This window comes from Ambystoma mexicanum, chromosome 6q (assembly GCF_040938575.1).
Source record: "Ambystoma mexicanum isolate Mex_15411 chromosome 6q, UKY_AmexF1_1, whole genome shotgun sequence".
In the NCBI taxonomy this organism is placed as follows: Eukaryota; Metazoa; Chordata; class Amphibia; order Caudata; family Ambystomatidae; genus Ambystoma; species Ambystoma mexicanum.
In genome coordinates this window covers 1,054,597,691-1,054,614,703 of record NC_090937.1, presented here as the reverse complement: position 1 = coordinate 1,054,614,703, position 17,013 = coordinate 1,054,597,691, and the positions used below count along the sequence as shown (strand labels likewise).

Below are 17,013 nucleotides of genomic sequence, written 5' to 3'. Positions count from 1 at the left end.
GGTTTGTCTCCTGCTCTGGAAGGACCACCCCCACCTCTTGACTACAACTCTCTTCATGCCACCAATGTCAAATACAGAGATGACCTTCTTATGCATTACTCCCATGAAGTGAAAAGTCATATAGACCGGCTACCATCTCCCTTTGGTGTGTCAAGTGGGAACTGATATACAGTAATAAACATGGTATCCCTACATATTATACCCACCAAAAATATTGCTGTACATATCGTTGTTTGTCTCGCCATAGGCGATATTTTTGGGCGGGATAATTTGTGGGAGCGCGGGTTGTGGGGGTGTCTCCGCCACATTTAAATATAATGCAGGGGTTGCAAGGGTGTCCTCCGCAGGGTCCATGGCTCAATATCGCTGCAAAAATATGGTGATATTTTTGTATCGCAATATTTTTGCGGGGATATTATGGGATCCTAAACATCTTTTCCTAATGATGCCCTGTCACCTCTCCGACCCTTCTCCTACAATTGTTGCTCCAACGTTACCTTAAAGTTCCTCTGGTGGGAAGACAATGACTGGCCTTGCCAAACATTCTGGTCCAGAGTTCTGGGTTGTGATATGTCAGTTTTGTGACTAGAACTCTATGGTGGCCTCCTTGACCATCTCCTAAGCCTGCACATATATTGGTGCTTAATTTTCTTTTACCATTTCAACCCATCAAGTGATGCTGCTAAATGACTGTCAGTTGCAGTGGTGACAGGTAGGTCGACTGTGGCGTGTTTGGTATTACGTGCATGCAATTACAGTCATTGTTTCATGAGGTAATGTAAATGCATGGTGTTTTTACTGGCTTCCACATGTGCTCTCATCAGTTATCACTGTTGCAATGTTAAGCTTGTAGTCGGGAAAATGTCCTCCGATTACTCCCTGCAGCTGCATGCAGTAAGAGGAGATACTGCATACAGAATACTGCTAAATGAGTGCAGTGTGCACCTTTTAGGTATACTCGATGTTGCTTGCACAATGTGCTTTAAAAAGCTACATTTCCCCAAAATATTGCAGAACTGCACCTGCTTTACTAATCAGTTGGTGATGGCAAACCACGCATTAGTATTTGTTAATCTGGGCGAACGTTATGGGCTGCCTGGCAGGATGTTTCCCCTGGTCTAACACTCCAAACAATAAACAATCATGATTTTGATGGATTTTATAGCCAGTTTCGTGACTAAAATTATCAATTCACACAGACACGAAAACGTGGAAAGAAGCAAGGGATGCCATTAAAACGGTTTAATGTTATCCATATGTGCCTTTAATAAAGAACATCGCATTTCCTATTAAAGCAGATTTAACAAATCAACACCTATAGCTGTAGTTCTAAAATATGTTATGAGGGCAACCAATGCTGCTTTACTGCCCTCTACAGGGCTCTTAGGGACACGTTTCATAGAATCTACCCTTGTTGAACAGTTAGCTGACACAAGGAGAGAGGTTTGAGCGGGAAATGTTTTACAACTCTGTCCCAAACTTGTGCTAGAAGATTCATTGTCATTTGCCGATACTTAATGTTACGTATTTATCTCTGGAAACTACTGACGAGATACAAACAATTGCATTTGCAACATTGTTATTGCTTTTTTACAGAACATGCAAGGAATTTTTTGTAAAGCTATGAACACTATCAAATTGTCCCGTTTCTAGCAGTTGTATTCCCGATAGTGATATGTGAAAGACGGTGACATCTAATACCATAGAAATCACTTGGGTGCGCTTCTGATTAGAACGTTTCAAACCATTGCATACTATAATTCTGTACCTCAGTGAGACAAATATCAATATCAAATCCAACATGTTTCAAAATACGAAATGTGTGTATTTTTCTGTGAAAACAAAGGCCATATTCTCCTGCCACTGTGACTTGACTATATTCATTTATTTGTAGAGCGCTTATGTCCATGGGCGTCAAAGCGATTTGGCACATAAAACAGTAATAAGACTAGCAAAACACGAAATAAAACAGAACAGGAGGCCGGTCATAGGAAGGTCAAACCCGAGAGAGAACATGAACATTATAGAAAATGTTCTCTGAAGAGATGTTTTCAGGGGAAACAAAATTAAAATTAAGGCATCGACTGTGTGATAACATGTTCCACCAGTCTGAGACTGATGTTTGGAGAGATCTGCCACCAGCACGACTACGATTGTAGTTAGGAGGTGTTGTGTGCGTGAACTGAGATAATGAGGTGGTTTATAGAATCTCAATCAAGCCTTTAAGGTATGATGGGGCATGACCATAAACACATTTATGAGTGATAGTCATGATGTTTAACTTTATTCTCTGAGCAACTGGCTACCAGTGTAGGCTTTTCAACGTTGGTCTGATATGAGATGATCTAGGGATATCGGCCATAATCCGAGCGGTCACATTTTGTATCATTTTGACCCTTGCAATCTCGTGTGAAGGGGCTCCAGCAAGCAGTGCATTGCCATAATCCAGTTTAGTCCCAGTGATGGCGCTAACTATTGTAGCGGCATTGGAGTCAGAGATAAATGGTCTTACCTGACAAAGCAGACGCAGGGAATGGTGACTGGAACTAACAGTGGCTGAGACCTGGCATCCATATTCATCTCAGTATTGATATAGATACCCAGGGATTTAGCTTTCCTCAGTATAGGGATGGTATGAGTATGTATAGACATGAAGTCGTAGCAATTGCTTAGTTTCTTGTTTGTGTTAGGGGCCACCAACCAAAGTAATTCTTTCTTTTGATCGTTCAGGCAAAGCCAGTTCTCATCCATAAGCTTATGACATTACAGATGTTGTTAATGGTATTAGTGTCTCTGACAATGTCTCCAGATAGCATAAAGAACAGCTTTGTATCCTCAGCATAATTTTGAAACTGGACCTCTTTGTTAAGGATGAAGCCATGGAGGGGTTTTATGTATAAATTGAAAAGAAAGGGAGACATGCAGGCTCACTGGGGGACTCTCTGCACAATCATGTGGGGGTGAGATGAGTACTGGCCCAACACCACTGAGGCGGACCTTCCTCATAATAAATAACAAATCAAGCTAACGGCAAGGTGATCAAGGTGGAGGCCCAAATCGTGACAGTAGGATATCATGATCGAGGACGTCAAACGCCATTGAAAGATCCAGGAACATCAACAAGCCAGCTTTACCCTCATCCAGAATAGCAAATATGCCAGACTGGATGTCCAATATAGAGGTCTCTGTATTATGGGCTGGTCGAAAACCTGACTGTTCAGTGCCCAGTAGGTTATGAATGATGACAAAGTGCTATTGCTGTAAGTAAGCTATTTTGTCCAAGATTTTACAAAGGAAACTGACGTTGGTAATTGGCCCATAGTTACCAGGATCAGAAGGCCCCAAGGAAGCCTTTTTTAAGATGAGGGCTAACATAGGTCTCTTTCAAAGAATCGGGTATGATGCCAGTAGACCAGCTATCACTGTCTAGCAGTAATGGCTTGCAATAAAAGTGGGGCACCGTCTTTGATGACTTTGGAATGACATACATCATTGGCACAAGTAGTACCTTTGAGCTCCTGGATAGTTTTAAAGACTTCTTCGATAAACACAAGGGAAACATTAATCTGTGGACTGATCCTCCAGTTTATAGGGATTTTGCGACCCCGCAAAATACTGTGAAAACGGAAGCTTTTTTTTTTTAAAGCGCATAAACACCCGTCAAAATGTCAGTTTTTGCAAAAAACGATAAAAAAAAAAAACGCTCAAGGCCCCAGAATGTAATAACTTTTTTTTTTGTACTCAAGAAATGAAATGTGCAACCATATCTCATCAAAAAAAGAGCAGCCCAATCCAAAAAAGGACATCTGAATGGGCACATCATATACATGTGCCCATTCAGAGGGCCTTTTTCACTCTTTTGCGCAAATCCAGGGGCATTTCTGCGCATTGAAAAGCACATCCCAAATTGAAAAGATGCACGTTTAAATGTGCAGAAATTGTAGGCAACCCTCTGCGCCCGTTTTGAATAGGTGCCGGGGGGTGACATTGTCTTTACTAATAATGCAATACTTTCAAATGTGACGGCTGCTGTCTCACTTGCATTTCTGATCCTCAAACGGGATAGGAATGGGAGTTTTTTTTTTTGTCACATTTTATAGTGCCAGGCCTGAAGAGCCCGTCACGGTTAAACGTGCGGGGAGCCTGGAGAACATTATCCAGAGAGCGCTTCCAACGCAAACGTATTCAAGGCGGCTGCCCAGCGCATCATTTGCGCTACATCTCAGCCCCATGGAAATGCACAGGTCACCTTTGAGAATAATGTCACCTGCTCGTTTCCAAAAATGGGTAATCTAAAAATAGCATATCCTCTGCTTTATTTTTAGATGCCCCATTTTTTGAGACTCTGGGCCAAAATCAACAGTTTCAAAAATAAAAAATGGTCACAATATGAGAAAGAAAGGGAGTGATGGGTGAGTTGTGGAGAGGTAGGCAAGAAAGCAGAGTTAGAGCAGTGGGTCAGAGGGGGAAGAAGGAGGCAAGATAGCAGGGAGGAACCAGTGGGGTGATGGGCCAGAAACTTCTGAGGGAGCAAATGTACAGAAAGTAGAGGGAGCATGGGCTTAAGGAGCCAGGGGACCAAAACAGAGAGGGGTTGGCTGGAAAGAGGCAGTGAGCTTCAGATTTGGAGAAAGCATGATAGAATGGGAGAAAGGATGCAAGATGCAGAAGTAGAATGAATGAATAAAGGACTGTATACTGCGGGAGGAATTGGGGAGCCTAAGGTGTAAGTTTTGCAGGGACTGGAGAGTGAAAATTGTGACTTGGCTGTGTGACAGAGCATGTGACTGTGTATGACTGAGAGGTTCGGGAATACAAGTTGTGATGGGGAATTGGCGAGACGTTTGAGGTGGTTTGGTGAGAGGTATGTGGGTTTTTGGGGGATTGGAGAACATATAAGGGGAATATTTTCAGCATTGTAACTTATAATGATCAATACCGTTAATAGATAGATGGAACATCAGGTGTTCGTTTAGACCGTGATTTGGCAGAAATATTAGCCCCTGATCTTGGCTATATTTTGATTTTAAATATGCCATATGTTTATTTCACCGCTCGGAAGAGGCAGAGGGGCCAGTAGATATAATATGGCCTTTCTCAAGGCTATGTAGAAGGCTAAAAAGTTATTTAGTAGCATTAGGAGATTTTGTTATTATATAACTTTTTCTCTGATGCAACAAGAGCTAACCTATATTGCTTCTGTGCATTAGCCCACTCTATTTTGTGCTTTTCAAGGCCAGTCTCGTACCATTTCCTTTCGACTTTTGTTTGACCGTATGGAGATTTCTAATAGCGGGGCTGCCAGCTGAACCTTTTTTGCTGAACTCGATCAGTTTTGGCATAAGTGGGGAAAGTGCATCCAGGGCTGACTTTAATAAAGCGTGGTAAAGGTCAACCGTTTGTTCCAAGGATTTACCACAAAACAAATCCTCTAACAATGGGCTAAGCATGGCGGCCATAGTTTGAGGAGTGCTCTTACTGAAATAGTGACATATCATTTTGGACGCATTGGTAGGAGTCGCCTTAACTTTACTAGGCATTAATAGAGAAAAGAAATATTGTAAAATGATCTGGTGGTGGAACTAATCTTTGAGAAAACATTATTAGCAACTATCCAGTCAATAGTCTAGTGCAACCCTTCTCAGGCATAGGGCCTCTGACTAACTGAGACAAATGTAACTCGGCGAGAGTGGTTAAGGTGTGCTACCCCATCATTGGGGTTTGGGTTTTCTAAGTTAAGATCCGTTATAGGGACTAATCAACAACTGTTTTCTTTTTCAAATGCTGAATCTTCCAACTGTGACGTCATGAGAAGGGTTTTGGAATTCATTATCATCTGCCATGACATCAATGTAGGGTATATGGCCTTTTGTCTGCCGTGCACTTTTTCCCTTTTTTGGGTTTTTGTAGGGTGAGAATGGCTGACACCATTGCACTTTTTTTATTTGATATAGTTCCCATATGTCGACCTTCTCCACCTCTTGCAATTCTGGGGATTGATGTGTTCTGCGGGAGGATAACCTGAGAGGAGATAGAAATTGACTTTGTAATGGGGTAAAAAACACTCATGAAACCCTATACCTTAGAGGAATGAAAAGCCCTTTTAAAACCTCAGAACCGTGTCAAACTCAAGACCTCAGTTACACCCAAAGGTACAGTGGAAGGGAATTCATAGATAATAACTTAAAAGAATTGCCTTTTTCTTTTCATTCAGGTTTTGCGACTAATCCTCATGATATTCCTTTTACCTGTGTTATAAAGAACAAATTGAAGTATAGAAGAGAAATTCAGACTCACAAACCTAACCTGGTCATTGGGTATTTCAAGTCCCATTATCCTCTAAGTACTGGGATGAGGAGGATGACTGAAGAGGTGCAGCATTGTAGGAGTGGTCCAATCACTAGTGCAGATTACCCACACCTGAGGGAGACTGAGAGGCTTAAAGGACCCTCAGGTGCAGGCCATTAGTATTAGTGGGAGAGAGAATACATCAGGACCATTGCGGGGCACATCCGGATTTCCTTGTTTTCTTTTCTTGAACTGTGGAACAGAATCTCCTTTACATTTGGGGAAGGGGAATTTGAACCAAGTTACAAAGTGACTGTGGTGACAATACAAATTCAATCATAATTGTTTGTTGAGACTTGCTATATATTTCCTTGTTTATTTTATGCATGTATAAGTGTGAGGGACAAACATTACCTCCAGATGTCCATGTGCATAAATGAAGAGGGATGTTGCAAATGCCTCGCGTGTTAACTGCAGAAGCAACGAAATACATAGTTTAGCTTGTGTGAGAAAGTCCAAGCGGGCTCTGGAGACCAGGGATACCCACAAGCTATGTTAGGGGCTACCTAAAAATAGGAGAAGATCTTCCCAGCTAACTCACTTTTTGGGGATGTATGCCACTTCAAGGCATTTCAAGGATGTACCAAAATCTATTCACTTTTCTGGAAAAACTGCATCCCCATAAGCCAAGTCTCTAGTAAATCCGACTACCATCCAAGTACACTGGCTAAAGAAAGTTCTGATTTCCTTACTCAACCAGCAAGAGGCTAAGGACAACACACACAGACACCTTTTTTCAATACTAATAGTACCCACCCAGATTCCCCCCCCCCCAGTCAGCCAAAACAACACAGGAGAAATCCCACCCAGCCCTCATTCACCAATGGGCTTGCTCAGACAAAACACATATTCTGACCTAAGACCACAGTAAAACTCCAACACAAGATTCCCAAAGAAAAGATAAGTAAGCAGACCCCAGAAATTCAAGTTTTCTTAGGCTCAAAGCCATGTAATGTGAAAGAAGGCAGCACACTGGGGTGAGAACTATCTTGCCAGGAAGAAAATACCAAGGGCACATGGTCTGAGTTCAAAATGGCCATTATTTATTTGAGCTCTTCCTGAATTCTGAACTAAAAAGCTTAACTCGCATTCATATTGCTGCAGGGAAACTCTGGGCAACCCCTGTCAATCAGTGTGTAATGACCTTATGGCGTATAAAGGAGACTCTGTTTCGTCAGTCTAGGAGAAAGGAATTACAAACACAGAAATTAACTGGGGAGTATATATCCAGTAGATCAGTTGAAGGACCAATGAACTGAAAGGGTTCAAAGAGCCAGGTGCCTCTAGAGGCTGCAGAGTACATGATATTATAACACTTGCATTGTGCAAAAGTGACTTTTTTCCAGAGAGGGACAGACACAGAGACACTGAGAGGGTGAATCTGGACCTGCAACAGCCAGCCCCAGGGAGAGAACCAGAAGCTTAACGTTCTGTCTTGGGAGGATAGCTCAGGGGCAATGTACTCGCCTTGGAAGCAAGACGACGCAGAGCAACACAGGTTCGAACCCCGGGTCCGCGCTTAGAAACCTCCTGGATATTAAGCATGTTATAAATAACCAATTACAATTGACAGATTAGGTAACTGCACTCTTTCGAGGGAATGGTTTTGGATTACATGTATGTGGGGTACTAGAATTAAGGTTATTCTTTTACTGACAGGACTGTTTATTACGATCAACGAAGAACTGGCAAGCAAGCTACAACTAGTAATTGCTTAAAAAATGGGGCAGACCATGGATGTGCATGACTGTATGTGATGTGTTAGTAAGAATCAGTACCTATGTTATGTCATGATAATTTGATGTTCACTTAAGGCTGCTTTTGATTTATTTGTTAACTGTAACACATTGTAAATGTAAAAAGTGACGACTCATATGCAGGCTTTTAAGATGTCAGAAATGTTGGTAAACTGATACTTGATTAAGTTTTATGAATAATTGTCAAAGTATAGTGCAATCTGTGAATAGGAATATTTGTAACATCAATGTTGTAAAAATGTGTTGACAAACTAAATACAACTAATAAATAGGAATGCAGAAGACATGGATAATTCCGGAAAAAGGGCACCTTTAGAATAGATTGAAGGTATCTAGGAATGGGTATCTGGTTGTTGAGGAAGACAGGTTATGGGATAGATTAACATGGGACATATACAATGTACCAGACACACCTAGTAAATCTAATATAGACTTAGTACCATGATATATACGTCACATAGTTAAAAGTTGAACATAGGAATGGAGTATTGTGGCTAGGCTGGAAGGAGGATATTATGACTAATTAGGTCTATGAATCCCATTTAGTTAAACTTTCCTGACTTCCTTAATCATACATTCATGTTCTGCAGAAATAGAAATCCCAAGGATAGGGGAGCATAGTTGAGGGCCCCCACCCTACTACAACATTTGCCTTCCTCACTACTCATTATGACATCTTAGTATGACAATACTCTATCGAGTTTCATTCGAGTTTCATTTGATACCCTAAGTGAGTTACTCCACCCAATTTGTTGCTATTCCATTTAGAGATGTGTAGGGCAACTCTAAAGCTTTAAACCCAACTGTATCCTTAATTGAAAGCAGTGTAGGTTTCTGTGATGTTTTCTCTACTAGAGGTTTTAGTGATTATTCTTTCTTGAGAATTGTGTAAGACTTGCAAACAGTGTAACATATTTTGCGCTGCAAACAAGAGTAATATATTACAGTTATCAATCTTAACACCAAAGATTTCTCTGGCAAATTTGTCACAACAAAACCGTTATAAGTTGTTAGAGCAGCGTTAGATGGTAAGGGAAAGATTTCACTACAGTTCAAGCTGCAGTTTTATGTGTAACTAGCAAAACATACCTGTTCTCTGAATAGGTTCTGTAGACTGACATGACAACACTCATCAGTTATGGAAATTCAATGATCCTGAAGGCTAAAGATAGAGTACTGAGGCTCCAGACTTGGTGAAGGTCAAGTGCTCTGATCCAACTCGCCAAAAGCCATCCTGTCACCTGTGCTGCGGCTGTAGCACTGAAGAACCAAACATCGACAAACTGCAAACTGAAGAAACCTCACACCTCCTTCTGCCACTGCACCCGCCACCACTGAAGGTCATCCACAGAAACCAAATAACTTATCTTCACCTCCCAAGCTTTGTCAAGGTTGACACCAAGTTTCATCTTCATGGGACATCCACAACCTGCGTAACAACCCGTCCAAGGAGACTACTGCGACAGACCTTCACTGCTGCCTTTCTGACACTGTTTGGTTCCTTTCTCAATGTTCAGTGTTAAACAGGTTCCTTTCTCCTGTTCAACACTGACGTCCCATTGACTCTTACTTTCAGAGGTGTGTGCCTCTAACCTCCAGGAAAACGAGAGGGACAACACTGGGGAAATAGCAAATAATCCAGCTCGTAATGGTATTACCTGGAAGCCAGACAATCTTACCAAGAGTAACGATCTCATAACTGAGAGGAGTTACTTACATTGGAGGGGGAGCTGCATCTCATTATGCAAATGGACCTAGACCTCATGCAAACAAGTTTGACCACTGCATTCAGGACACGAAAAGGGTGTTAAGAGGTGAATTTAGAGCCGCAGCCAGGTTATACCTAGACCCACTCAAACTGGCAACATGAAGTAAGCATTTAAAATCAAGATACAGAGTGGCTATGGCAGCGTCTGTATTGCTGGAGGAAATGTATAATCTTTTGTTTCTTGCAGGCCCACCCATTCCCACCTCTGCGGAATGAGGAGGGCAGTGGGTTCACTGCATGCCTGGGCACATACACTGCAGTCTGAGGCTGAGGTAGTCCGATCCTCATTGCAGATGTTGCTGAGTCCCTTAAGAATGGTGGATTGTGCAGTTTCCTTGCACTTGCAAAGAGGCCACATGCAATCTGTAATTCTCAGCGCAGCAACCAGTGTTGCAATGGCAGGTGCATGTGTACCTTGCATGTGCACTTGGTGGCATCACCTCGGCTCAAACACAAGTGGTTAAGAAAATGGACACCCAGGCAGATCCCTGCTTCCCCAGATTTATCTCTACCATGTTCATCAATCACTGCCAGATCAGATTAGAGGGATAGCAGGGCGTGTCAGTCCAATTCCAGCACTTTTCTGCTGCCCTTCCTCACAATACAGAATGATCAGGTGTTCAAACACAGAAGAGGTCTACCCATCCCGCAACACACACCAATAATAAACATTGGAATGCTGCAGCTCGTAAGTTTTGCTGCCAAGGTTAAAAATAAGCATTTCACACAGAGCAGTCATATGTGCAAACATTGAAATAAATTGCTACTATGATGCAGATTATTCTGGAAGTCCTCCATCTCATAAGGGCTCGGCATAGAGGCAGTGCCCTCTTGTAGTTTGATGCAAAAGGAAAGTTTATAAATAAGAGTCTTTTTGAAATCCTATATTTATAGAGAAACTTGTTTTGAAAACTAAAAGGGAATTATACAGTAGCTAACCACAAATGCATAACTAAACTTCCTCTGGGGCTGGCAGCCAATCTACAGCTCTGACCCGTTCCTTCCAGGTCCCCTTTGAAACAGCCATTCTCACAATGGAGCCAGCAGGTGGAAAGGCGCATCAAGAACCCAAATGCAGAGATGAATGATAACATTCACAACACAGGTCACAAGTCAGCCTAGAAGCAGCCTAGAACGAGATACTTGCGCAGGCATGCAGGAGAGACAGAACAAGAGAAACCTCACAATTCACATGGACTGGGCTGGCTCCGACCGACTGCATTTTGTCATGGTGAACTCTGTGTTGTCCCAGCATGCAAGATATGCCCCTAGCATCTTGATGATTAAGAAGAGATGAATGACGGAACGTAGTAGAGGATGGCCAGGAACTTACCATGTGATGCCACCAAGAGCCAGAGCAAGGCTTCTTTTACCCCCTTGTTTAGCAGGTACATCATCTGGCATGGAAGTGTGCTAGATTTGATGTTATTAGGTATACAATTGTACCCTTTAGTGTCCCCTGGTCAGTATCTGCCAAGAAAAGCCTATTGTACCACCGGCCTTGATGTCACCTTATATTTTCTGTTTATTGAGATGCACACTTAATACAACTCTGCTTGTACAACTGATTTCAGAAAGCCAGTTGGTCTAGAAAAGAGGTATGCCTGATTTTCTTTTAACCATACATTAAACATTATGGAATGTTAGTTTTCTTAAAATAAAAAAAGACACACACTCATTTTGGCACCAAATGGCCCTTCTTGCCAAAACAGACTAACTGAAGGGTGAATGCGGCAGCAGCAGGCGCATCACAATCAAGCTTACAATCTCATTCCTACTGTGATTGAATCCGGCGTCTGTGTAATACAAATCTAGTTCAGCCGCAATTTAGGTAAGGGCACACACGTCACTGTGACCGGGAAACACTGTGCACCGGCACCGCACACGTACCCCTCAGGCGACCAGGGTGCCTCAGCTCGCCTCTAAACTGAAAGAACAGTCCAGAAGGTTTCCACCCACCCATGCATGCGCGCAGCTTGCCCATCATCACGCCACAAACTATAATGAATTTAATTGGCTGATAAATATTGTACAGTTTTGTTACTATCCAGGTTGGTAATGGTAAAGGTTGAAAAGCCTACGGACACCGGCCCACCGCAGCGCTGCCCACCCAATTATAAACATAAAACCCATAAACATAAAATAAAACTGAGCCCGCCCCGACAGTCAGACACGGAAAAATTACACGGTGGCCACAATGCGCCCCGCTGGCCCTCCTGCCAAAAGATGGGGGGGACAAAAAGGCATGCCACAAAAGTTGGGGGTGACAAAACCCATCTGTCGTCCCCTATAATTACGTAGCGCAAGTATAATAATGAATACTGACCCTGAGTTTAGTCAAGGATCCATACTTGCACTTGTGAGCTTTACGTGTTACCATAACATAACAGTACTCATTTCTGAGTATTTTCTATGGCATTCAGCTTTGTGCATGAGCACCAATCCTTGCACGCACACTTTATCTGCCATCCTGGTGCGTAATGTGTAAGGGTGTTGGAGGAAGCTGACACATGGGTGGCATGGTGGTGGTTATACACTTTTATCATATAGAAAACCAAACTCCCTATCTTTTAGAGGGGTTTCACTGCCTCAAACTAAAACTAAAGGCATTGTTAGAATGCCTGTCAAATCAAAGTTCCACCGTCAATTGTCAAAAACCTTACTCTATCCCTTACACTAAAATTAAAGAAGATTATCGACCTCATTACGGGCCGAGCGGTAACCCTGCCGGTGCTACCGGCGGGTTTCTGCTGGACCCGTAAAAATGTACTGGCTCCTGACTTCCCGGTGGTCGGGAAGTTAAGCACCGTTAAATTTGCAAATCCCCTTTCCCATTGAGTGCCATAGGACTTTATGGGAATGGGGACACGGAAGCGCTTGCACTGCTGCACCTGGCAGGGTCAGACCTGTCGGGCACAGAGGCTCCAGCAGGCAAACCTGCAGTTTGCCAGTCCGGAAACAAGGTTGCTGGTGAGCTTACCCACACCCTTATTTTTCTGACCGGCAAACTTGTCATGAGGCCCTATATCTGTAAAAGAACATTCCTTTACCAGGAGAATGGCTCCCTTATCCTGGTATGTGATTGCAGTTCCAATACTCGTTGCTTGAAACAACAAGGGCCGGGGGGATGACTCCCTTCCCGCTGTGTTAGAATTAGAAAACTCCTTGGAAACAGTGTGACTTTCTTTATCAAGAGAATGACTCCCTTCTCTTGAAGTTGTTGGTTATTTTCAAAGTGTCCCACAAAATAATGTCAGGGGAAATGACTCCCTTCCCCTGGTGTCTCTAACAGAGGCCAAGTCTCTTTGCCAGGAGAAGGATTCCATTCTCATGGTCTTCATGGGGTTTCTCCGATCTCTATTGAACCAGGAGGAATGACTCCCCTCCCCTGGCATCTTTAACGGGTTTCCTGTACAAAAGTTCAAAACATAAATTTGCCACTTTTCAAATGTTTCGGCAAGATCCAAAAGCCTTTCTGTGGTGGCTTTATGGCACTGTTCTGTAGGAACTACTTGTGGATCTTTGTTTCTCTTTGAACGAGGTTCCAGGTACTTCTCTGATGGTCAGTAGTTGTCCTACTACTGTTTCTCTCATTACTCTTGTTTGGGGTCCCAGTGCTTTCTCTGGAGATCAAGTCTGCTTGTTACCCCTGCACCAAGCAAGATTTCCTGTGTTGCTCTATTTCTCACTGTTGGGGGTCCCGCACCCTTCTCTGATGTGCTGTGGTTTTCCTACTACTGTTTCTCTCATAACTCTTATTTGGATCCCAGGTTTCAATGCAATAATGTCCCTGCAAACATGTTGCATGGCAAAAAAGTTGCCAAAAATGGCTGTTTTATGCAGGACCATTATTACATTAAACATGCGGGGGACACCCCCGTAACCTCCAAAACCTTTTCAAGGGGAGCATGGGACACCAGCGCTCCCCTCGACCCCATATATTTGGTCCCCATATATAAGGTCGCCACATCCTTTTCCGGGGTGACGTTATGAATGGTGGCCATATATATGAGGAAAATATTACCGGATAACTGTTCCAGTGCTTTCTCTGGGGATCAAGGGTTGGCTGGGTATCAAGCTGAGAAAGATTTCCTCTGATGCTCCATCTCTCACTTTTGGGCTACCAGACCCTTCTCTGGTAGCCAATTATTTTCTTGTTACAATTGTGCCATGGAAGATTTCCTCTAATGCTCTTTTTCTCAATCTCTATGCCTGGCTCACTTTTATATCAAGTATTGCACAAGGGTGATGACGCCCAATGCTTTTGCCATGCCTTACACTTGGTTCACTTTTATACCAAGTACTGCCACGAGGGAGACAATACCTGATGCTTTTCTCATTTGGAATATGTTTTATCATAAGTCTTTAAGCCCCTACCGGGTCCTGCATAACTCCAGTTACATTGGCTCTTCACAGGACACTTCTGATTGTTCCTGGAGTCTTTCTTCTGCTTCGTTCGTCACGCAAGCATCTCTCATGGTTTCTGGGCTGGAAGTGTCAGTGCTTTTTTTTGAGGCGCCTGGTCCACCTACTTGAGGTCACGCTATTGTCTACCATATTCCAGCTACCTTGGGGAATAGTTCCATGCCAACGGGCAAAGGAGTCCCGTTGTCAGCCCTTTCCTGTAGGGCCACAGACAGACCTTGTGTTCTTATCAGTGTTATCTGCGTCTCCTTCGAATGTCCTAGGCTGCTCTGACTCCCATGCTCCTCTCCTCCTGGTCTGGCCTGCATCCAGGACTGTTATTTATCTAACTGAATCCTTCATCTACGTCTATGTTTGTGAACACTCCCCCGCAAAGCACTAGAATGTTTCCTCCAGTTCCTTTGACCACTCTTCATGGCTCCTTGAGGCCAACTCGTCTCAGAATTGGTATAGGGAGAAATCGTCATGTCTCCTATGATCTTCCTCATCCTAGTAGTGTCTACTTTGGTTGTTCTTAAGGTATTACCATAGCACATTGGCTTACTTTCAGGGAAAGTATTTGGGATCGAGGGGGGTGGCGGGTAGGGAATGTTAGGGTGTGACGGCGTTTGAAGACCTGTACCTTCAAACAAGTGTTCGTCATTGTCTTCAGGTAGGGAGTCCCTCCCCATGAGGTCCTCCTGCATTAAACCACCCCTAAGAGGACTATTGGGTACTGGCCTCCCCTCCCTAGGCTCATGGGAAAGGGCTCCCACTGGGGAGATGTAACGAGACCTGGCATTTTGTTACATGCTAAAAAACAAGAATCCTTCTGCATACAACTCTCAAACTCTGAACTAAACACAATCATGCCTCTGCATCACAACAACCCGCACGCACTTCACTACACCATAACGACGAGACAAACCACACATAGGTTTGCCCAACAGCACATGGTGGCTACCAATTGAAAAACCCATACGCTCAGTGAACGGTGTCAATGGAACTGAAGTTGCCAACAGCACATCAGAGTTCTCTTGCTCTTTTCTCCCGCTCATTTCTACTAACTTATTCCACCCCCCTTGCTTTACAGATCCGCCAGAGCGCTAAGAAACCACACAGGTGGCAACATTGCACAGTATAAGAACCTTCAACATAACGTATGGCACTGGAATACCACTCCAAGAGAAGATATAATGAGTATATTTCTTGAGTGATGGGATCACAGTTGTAAAAGTAAACATTCACTGGCTTTCGGGGCTTGAAATGTTATACTCATAGACACACGTGTGTAAATGGTAAACTTAATTCTCCCATTTTGTATATCCAATAAACACATCTGAACATTGGCAGGTATTAAGCATTCAATATCCATGCCTTTGCATCCTAACACAGGCCTTCTCTCTTGCAGGCAAGCCAATGAAGAGTATCAGGTGCTGGCTAACTCCTGGAGGTATTCATCAGCTTTCTCTAACAAACTCTTCTTCACAATCGTGGACTATGATGAAGGTGCCGACGTGTTTCAACAGGTAACACAACATGCTTCTAAACTGTATGACATCCAATTTAATGTCCGACTTTAATGGAGAGATGAAGGCTACTTAACACGATCTTTGAATTTTACTTTAGGCAACATTGGCGCCCTTTCCCCTTGTACTGTTACTATCAGGGGTTGTCATTATAAGTGCACTCTAGAAGGCTAATAAAAATCCTAAATCTCCCTAAAAAAGTTCACGCTATTCAAAATGACCTGGAAAATGCTACAATGATACTTACATTGACCCCAAAAGTACACCAAATCTCGCTGAAATGAAGAAAAAAACGATATACACAACACTCTTGACAGCTTGCCATTATGGCATGTCATATTCTAGGGTTGTGCTCGACTTTTTATACCCAGATCACCTAATCTTTGTGGAGGCCACTGTTAGGAAAGATTCTCTTTACTGCCCCTTTCCTTAAATCTGTGTGGAACCCCCAAACTTCTTGCTTTTATTTTTGAATCTGACCTGTAATTTTTGCAGTACAGTGAAGCTTTAAGCTTCACTGCACTGGCCTTTGCTCACATGTTATGGGTACTGATGTTTCCCTTAGTCGTGTTACTATGTTGCTACTTGTGGTTACTTTTGTATCCCTTGTGGTAACTTTTTAATCATTAGTTTTTAATCATTACACTGCAGTGCAATGGGTTGCATTTGTGTTTTGCCCTAGACTAACACTCAAAGGATTTTTTGGTTACTCTAGATGTGCTTAAAAGATGGGCTGGTGGCAGCAGTGACTTTTTTCCCCCTTTTTGGGGAATTTCGTTTTAGCTTGACCACTTTTACCGGTTTTTACTACTGACTGTGGCTACTGGTCAAACATAGCCGTGCCACAAGGTTTTTCGCCCATTCCTTTTGCATCTTGTTGTTTAGCCTTCATCCTGGCCTCAGAGTCCAGGAAGATCCTTATAAGGACCTCCAGTGCCCGGGCAAGCAGCAGCTTTTGGCAGGCTACTGGAGGGCTTTGTGTGTTTGCAGGCATGATGTGGGCTGGGCCAGTCTGGCCCCAATCCACATACTGGTTTCTGTGTATCTGAGTGGTATGCATGAGTGTTCCCGGCAGTGACCCTGATTGGACCACTATGGGGTGTGTGTGTGGGCTAGTTCTGCTATTGGCTAGTGGGAGTTTCTACTCCTACCTGGCTTTTAGGATAAGAGGACCCCTGCATGCATTCTTCAGAGATCCTGGAAGAAC

At 43.2% G+C, this 17,013-nt stretch overlaps 1 protein-coding gene across 2 annotated transcripts in view; it reads left to right on the top strand.

Moving 5' to 3' along the window:
• Positions 1–17,013, top strand: part of TUSC3 (tumor suppressor candidate 3) — a 1,343,405-nt gene that overhangs the window by 517,364 nt on the left and 809,028 nt on the right. For both annotated transcript variants that reach the window (XM_069631593.1, XM_069631594.1), the window contains exon 3: positions 15,689–15,806. In XM_069631593.1, coding sequence (XP_069487694.1) covers positions 15,689–15,806 — 118 coding nt within the window. The remainder of the gene's footprint in view (positions 1–15,688; positions 15,807–17,013) is intronic.